This window comes from Callorhinchus milii, unplaced genomic scaffold (genome assembly GCF_018977255.1).
Source record: "Callorhinchus milii isolate IMCB2004 unplaced genomic scaffold, IMCB_Cmil_1.0 Scaffold5, whole genome shotgun sequence".
NCBI classification, from domain to species: domain Eukaryota; kingdom Metazoa; phylum Chordata; class Chondrichthyes; order Chimaeriformes; family Callorhinchidae; genus Callorhinchus; species Callorhinchus milii.
In genome coordinates, this window is record NW_024704746.1 from 32842509 (window position 1) to 32850132 (window position 7624).

Genomic DNA, 7624 nt, shown 5'->3' on the forward strand with positions numbered 1-7624 from the left:
AGATGACCATGAGAGGAAAAAAAAGCAATAGAAAAGGATAAAGGCAAATGTATTTATTAGATGTTAGAATAGTTGACAATCAGAAGAGATTACATTGAACAGGAAATTTGAAAAAAATTATTAGTCACATGCAAGGCACAGATACGATGTACAGGAATTCCTAAAAAAAAATTAAGAGGAAATTCATGTTGAATTGGACTATATACCTGTTGGAGGCCAATAACAGTGCTTTTATCATTGTCAAGCTCAGCAGTTCTTAATTTATTTGTGAGATCCCGTAATATTTGCTGGTACTCAGTGATTTCCTCATCCTTAGCAGTTAACACTCTCTGTAAAAACAAATCGAAAAAGGTTAAAAAGAAATAGCCACCAATGACAAGTAGAGTATCATTTTTTAAATAAACTGCAGCAGCTAAACATTTCTGAGTAATGCCATACTGGCCATGTACCTTCCATTCCTCAATTTTTTCATTCACTGCCAGTATCACAGGATCCTCTTCATCTGTTCTGGTTTGGAGTTGCTCAGTCAGTTCTTGTACCTGTTTCCATAGAATGAAACTTACAAACTTAGTTCATCTTTTATTGCCAATATTGACCCATTTCTCCCCCTCAAGTTTGCCAATTTCCCATCCTCCTCCAACTGTACAATAGGATTGTCTAGCCCATGAGCGTGCATCAATGCTAATAATACTGCTGTCCTTTTTAGTGGACCTGATGAGAGGGACAGGGCACTTCATGGATATTTTCCTTCCTTCCACAACATATGCTAATGAAACAGTCAAACTCACGCTTGCAGCAGCTACAATGTGAATGTCAGTCAAGACTAAAAGAAATATCTAGATTTCCAAGTTGAGTCAAATGTCGTACCTCCTTGCTGAGTGCTGCATAATCGATTTAGATTTACAAAGGTAATGGCATCTATTTTTAACCTGTAATGTGAGCTGTTCCTTTTCCCTTCTATTCTGATCCACGATACTGTCCGAATGCTGAACAATCAGTTTCATTTTGTTGTATTCGTCGGTCATCTTTTCCATTTCTTGCACAGACTCTTCCAAGTTTCTCTGCAGATCTTTGGTTTGTGCTTCCAGCTTTTCATTGGCCTCAGTTATGTTCTAAGAGACATTGGAAAACAATGCAATAACTCATTCGAAAATGTGATGGACTTAGTGCATGAGGAGAGTTTATTGATTTAACTATCGATTTAAGATAGTTAGCAAACAAGCAAACAGGGAAGTTAGGAGAATTTGTTTCACACACAGAGTAATAAGGATATGGAATGCCATGATGGGAGTAATGGTTATGGCAGAAACCATATTGACTTTCAAGAGGATGAGACAAATGCTCTTGAGGGAGCCGGCACAGACACAATGGACCGAATGACTTTCTTCTGTGCCGTAAATATGTATGGTTCTAACTGTTGTGCATTATCTGCATAAGCACAAACTTCAACTATGAAGTTTCATCCCAAAAGGCAGTAGTTGTTGAGTAAATGAATCACCTTTATTTGTCATGTTTTATTATAAATCAAGTAAACCATAAAAAGCACTGAAAATAAAATTTGAAATGAAAATGTACCTGAATTTCATCTAAATATTGCACGAGTTCCAGGTTCTTTTTGGAGAGCTGAGATCTGTAGTCAGCTTCATCACCTCGCCTGGTAAGGAGTGTTTCCCTCTGAGAATCTATTTGTCGTTGATAATCGGTAACGTCCTGGCGTAGTTGCTCATTCTGCAACAAAACATAATTACTCAGGATGGTCTTCATCAGTCTATCAATTAAATACTTCAAATACAAAAACTTTATAAAAACTGATTAAGGATGTTCTTCATATGCTTACCTTTCCTTTACGGTGTTTTTTCTTTGACAAAGAAAAGCGAAGTGAATAAGAGAAAGCAAAGACTAAGATCATGAATGATGCCAAACAAAACATACTTTGAGAAGATTGGCGTGAAGGAAGACAAAGAAATAAACGTTCAAAAGACCTGAAAGAAGTTGGAGGTTTGTGAATCATGTTCTTACTTAAAATCATTTCCAAACATGAAATGATATACATTAATATCACTGACCTCTCTTCTTATTTTATTGTTTTCATTTTCTACCTCTTTGATCCGAATCCCCAGCTGGAAGTACAATAGGATAAATGTTAATTAATGTGTGCAAGCAATGAATATATCAAGATCCAAAATCAATTACAGAAGTATTGTGCATGATGTATTGATGCTAAATATTAAAATTGAAATTTGTGAATTTACAACTACCATTTCAATGAACATTTTAAATATAATCTAGGGAAAACCCAGGTGAGGTTAACAAAATTGTGTTCATGATTCAATGGAGCTGAAATGGAGTTTTTGCAACATTAAATAAAAAGTTAAATATCTTTCCAAAAGCTAATTAGATCAAACAATTATTAACTAAATGTTGAAGCCAATACCAGTGCTCCCACTCAAATGCCAAGTTCCTACCTGCTGGCTGTAGTATCTACATACCAAGAACTAAACCATTTGAGAAAACTCTTTGTAACAAGAGTATGCATTAATACTTAGCTTTTCACTGTGATGTTCATCAATAAGAGTACTTCTCTTATACTAGGTGTCATAGCTCCATAATATATTTAATTTGGTATCCCTCCACGTTTATAATTTCAAGAAATATAAACTGGTGACACACCTGACCCTCTTCCTCACAAATGTAGAACTCAAAATTGAATTGGGTTAGGAAGGTGTCAGCAGTCTTTATTTGAAGATTCTATATGTTCCATAGGCCTTACTTGCTCAGAGATTTTCTTTTCTTTGTTCAGCTCTCTTTCGATTTCAGTCAGTTCTCGATCCTTAAACTGCAGCTGGTTTTCCAACTGACGAATTTCTTCTCGTAAAAATCGAGTATCACGGCCTCCAGTACTCATTTGGGCCATCTGAAAAAGTAAATTGAACTACAATTTACCATCTAAACGTATGTATGTGTTAATGTGTTAACCGATAGCATGCTCGAAGAGAAGGGTCTTGAGGCGGGACTTGAAGGAGGCTAAGGAGGGGGTGAGGCGGAGTGACTGGGGGATGGAATTCCATAGTTTGGGGGCAAAGTGGCTGAAGGCTCTCCCACCAATGGTGGGCTGGGTGGGTCGGGGGATGTGGAGCAGGCCAGAGCTGGCTGAGTGGAGGGAACGGGTGGGTGGTAGGGGGTTAGGAGGTCGCAGAGGTAGGTGGTATGTGTGGATAATTTGCCAAGCAACTATGTTTCTACTAAAGGAAGAAAACAAAATGTCCAAAAAGATTCCATAAAGAAACAAAATGCAAGTTTTTATTTATATTTCCATTAATTCTTCAATTAGTTATTGTTGATAGTCAGTAGGAATATTGAACAGGAGTTATGTATTTCAGAAACTTACAACATCTCAACCAAATTTCCTGAATAATTCAAAAAGGCTTTGATTTACCCAGCAAAATTTCAGCTTATTGTGCTGTATACAGAATACAAAATTTGGGTTAATTGAGTACTAAAATTAGTTTAAGGTAATGCTATTAATTGGAAAAAAAATCCATACTAACCTCCACCTCATGTTCCAGCTTAACCACTTTTGCTTTCAGTTGGTTTTCTGTTGAAAAAAATAAATAATAAATACTTTTAATGCTAATTGGAAGGTAAGACTGAGCTCACAAACCAAGTACAAAAATACACCATTACCCATTTTTGCCTGTTCTCCACCAGCTTTTTCAACTTCTTCCAAAGCCAACTCAACCTCTTGTGCTTTCATCTGTTATTTCAATACAAACAAAAACATAATGTTGCAAAACTGCAGCAGGGTGAACTATAAAGATGTAGGCATAATACAACATAATAGAAATTATATGCCTATTATCTCATCAAATCTTTCCAGCCATTATCAATATTCATATGCATTTTTGGAGATAGGCAGGTGTACTGTTAATACAATATTTTACTTGGTGTTGTTCTATTTTATTTGTGTATATATTGAATTGGATAAAGTATTATTTAAATCTACTTCATGACAAACAATCTATTAAAATAAGCATTTACAAATAACAATGATTATTTATCTTTATCCAGTTCCTGTATAACAGAAGATTATTTAAACACCATTGACATGTTTTTTTCTTGGAGGTTATTAGATACCAGTCTCACATTCTGAACATCTGCTTGTTCAGCACCGATCTCACACTTGTCATTTTCCAACTTTGTTAATAAGGACTCTTACAAAAGAATGAAATGAACAAACATTTGAAATCAGTGATTATTTTCAAAGACAAACAAACCTTCATTAAGGTCTGAGTGATGCGGAAAAGCTGAATCAGCTTCTCTGGGTTCTCTGCTGTCAAATCATTGCCTTCAACCTATGTACAGAAATGTAATATTATTGTTGTTAAATTATACCAAAACTAAAAACATGAGAAAATTGAAATAAGTAGATATGAAATACCTTTGAAATAGAATCCAATAACTTATCTGCCAGTTTGTCCCGACTTGGCAAGGAGTCTGGATCAACTGTCATTAGCTTATTCCAATCCAAGTTAGGAGGCATTTTGAAGTTTGGTTGTAGATTTATGTTCTGAAGGGAAAATAAATTGCAATATTATCAATGGAAAATGGAACAGTGAATTTATTGTCTAAATTAAGTTTCCTTTGGATTCAGAAGACCTCAGTCTATCACTCCGGGGAAAAAGATTCTCTTTAATGTATTGCAAAAATAAAAAGGATTCTGCAGTTGACTGTTGCAGGAAATTTCAGTATATTATTTGTCCAGAACTGAAGACTTAATCGTTTATTTTAAGGGCACGGTTTCAGTGCAAGTTGTTACCTGGAGAGATAATAATAAAAATGTAGTCAATTCACTTTACAGTACATGGAGTCCTGTAGTTCAGTGGTTAGAGCACTCGCTTTGCAAGCGAGAGACCTGAGTTCAATTCCAGGCAGAGGGCGAAACCTTGGGCAAGTTTCCTTACTCCACACAGAGCCTAATAATAATCCCTCCAAAACCCAAAACAATAATAAATTGGTCATTTTCAATCTACGACTGTTTGTGGGACATTGCTGTGCGCAATTGGCTGCCGCGTTCGCCCACAAATATACAGTCAATTCACTTTACAGTGTGTTCTGTGAAGCGCTTTGGGACGTCCTCCCGACGTGAAAAGCGCTATATCAAATGCAAGGATTATTATTATTATTATTATTACATTCTGTGAAGCGCTTTTGCGAACGTCTCAAAAGACGTGACGAGGCGCTGTATCCAATGCAGGGGTTATTATATGACGATGCTCGCGTACGGACGTAGCGCCCTTCCTCACATCGGCGAGACGTCTCGAAGCGCTTCACGGAATATACTGCAAAGTGAATCGCCTGTACGTATGTATATTGTGGGGGGGTGGTGGGGCAAAACGCGGCAGGTGGTTGCACACAGCGGTGCCTCCAACAAACAGTGGTGGATTGAGTGACCTTATTATTATTATTATTCCCCCCCCACCCCACTCCGGCCTATTGTGTACCACATGCTGCTCCGGGTCTAATCGCTGACAGTCTAACCCCCCCCTCTTGAGTGCGGCCCCCGCTCCAGCAGCGCAGGGAAGCGGGGCCTGTGCTCAGCGCCCGCCCTCCCGCCCTCCAAACAGCGGCCTCTCCTACAGCTCAGCCTGAGCCCGGGTACCGAGGCCCTGACTTGCCCCCGCGCCCAGGGTGGAGAGGTTGGCCCGGCCCGGCCCGCCCAGGCCGATAGATACCCCGTTAACTCACCCCCCCCTCGGGTCGGGTCACGGCTCCCGCCTCCAGGCGCAGACGCCGCCGCGGTCGTCAGGGCGGACGCTCGCTCCCTCCCTCGCTCGCTCACTGCGCACGCGCGCGCTCGCTGCCAGGTTACCGCTCAAACAGCTTCGCGGCACCTGCCGCACCCGCCTTACGGCAGCCACTGGTCACGTGACCCTCCCCATTTGACACTGGCACCAACATCTGGTGAGGGGGGGGGGGGGTGGTGGAGACTCCAGACCCTGACTCCTGCACTGGCACCCTGCACCCAGACTGTGGGGGCTGGGAGGGGGGGGAGGGAGTGCACCGCTCCATCCCGGCGAAGGGAAACCATTCCGGATGTGGGACCCTCACCCGGACTGTGAGGCGGCGGAGTGCACAGCTGCGTCCAGGCAAAGGGAAACCCTTCCAGATGTGGGATTCTCAGTCAGACTGTGACACCTTCTCTCTGTGTGTGTGTGTGTGTGCGGGAGCGTACGCGTACGTGGTGCACGCGGGTGATTCCCGACTGTGTTAAAGAAAGCGCCCCCCCACCCCCTCCCCCGCCACCCCAAAATAAAACGCGTGCACAACCTATGGGCGGGGAAGGAATGTGCCGTAAACCACGGAACGTGTTTCGTATTGGGAGGAAATGGGGGAAAAAAATTGTAACGGAAGATGAGTTTTGTTTCTGTTGTACGCTCCTTGTTTCGGCCACAGATATACAGTCGATTCACTTTGCAGTCTATTCTGTGAAGCGCTTTGAGACGTCGAGAAGACGTGAAAAGCGCTCTATCAAATGCAAGGATTATTATTATTATTTTATATTTATAAATAAATATATATTTTCAAGAAAAAAATAAACCTTCTCTGCGAAGGAGAATGCATCGCTCCCTTCAACCAGATGTGAGACTCTCACCCAGACTGTGAGATCCTCTCTGGGGGAGGAGTGTGCACCACTCCATCCCGACAAAGGGAAACCATTCCAGATGTGGGACTCCCATCCAGACTGTGACACCTTCTCCAGGAAGGAGAGTGCATCACTCCATCCATCCAGATGTAGGAGGCTCACTAGTTTGCTTTGAGGACTCCAAATCAGGATGATGGCTCTCCCCAGATACCTAGCTGACCCCAACCCCTCACTCATCCCACCACCAATCAGAATTTAAAAAGCAGATCTTTATTCCCCCCTATCCCTCACTTTGCTCGGCTTGCCCTTTGAGCATCCCTCTACTTAATCACTGCCACTATGCTTTGAACTTCTGGAGTTCCCTGCCTTAATCCTTCCACCTTGCCCCCCCCCCCCTTTACCAGTTTTCAAATAATACCCTAAAGACTTTCTTCTTCAACTGTGCCTATGGTCACTTCCCATTTCTCCCTGGCCCGGCTTCAAACTATGCAATTGTTTAGGCTCTGAGATGCTATCCCACGTGAAAGTTGTGACAGGCTGTGTGTTGGGGTCAGGGGCCTGTGGACAGGCAGTGTGTTGGGGGGCAGGGGGCTGATGACAGGCAGTGTGTTGAGGAGAGGGGGCTGGTGACGGGCAGAGGGGAAGGGACTGGTGACAGGTAATGTGTTGTGGGCAGGGGGTTTGTGACAGGCAATGTGTTGAAGGGAGGGAGCTGGTGACAGCAGTATGTTGGGGATTGGGGGCTGGTGACAGGCAGTGTTTTGGGGACAGGGGCCTGGTGACAGGCAGTGTGTTGAGGTTAGACTGGTGTCAGGCTGTGTATTGGGGGGGGGGGGGGCTGGTGATGGGCAGTGTGTTGGTGGGGGGCTGGTGACGGGCAGTGTGTTGGGGGGGCTGGTTACGGGCAGTTTGTTGGGGGGGTCTGGTGACGGGCAGTTTGTTGGGGGGGCTGGTGATGGGCAGTGTGTTGGGGGGGCTGGT

The 7624-nt window shown here is 42.7% G+C and overlaps 1 protein-coding gene across 4 annotated transcripts in view; it reads right to left on the bottom strand.

Moving 5' to 3' along the window:
• Positions 1-5831, bottom strand: part of cep290 (centrosomal protein 290) — a 38335-nt gene extending 32504 nt beyond the window's left edge. For all 4 annotated transcript variants that reach the window (XM_042334843.1, XM_042334840.1, XM_042334842.1 and 1 more), the window contains exons 1-11: positions 5746-5831; positions 4439-4567; positions 4275-4352; positions 3685-3754; positions 3549-3595; positions 2771-2914; positions 2067-2120; positions 1576-1728; positions 930-1112; positions 450-539; positions 207-329 (exon numbers count right to left, since the gene is read on the bottom strand). In XM_042334843.1, the coding sequence (XP_042190777.1) occupies positions 207-329; positions 450-539; positions 930-1112; positions 1576-1728; positions 2067-2120; positions 2771-2914; positions 3549-3595; positions 3685-3754; positions 4275-4352; positions 4439-4540 (1044 nt within the window). In that variant the 5' untranslated portion in view covers positions 4541-4567; positions 5746-5831. The remainder of the gene's footprint in view (positions 1-206; positions 330-449; positions 540-929; positions 1113-1575; positions 1729-2066; positions 2121-2770; positions 2915-3548; positions 3596-3684; positions 3755-4274; positions 4353-4438; positions 4568-5745) is intronic.
• Between the last annotated feature and the right edge of the window lie 1793 nt (positions 5832-7624).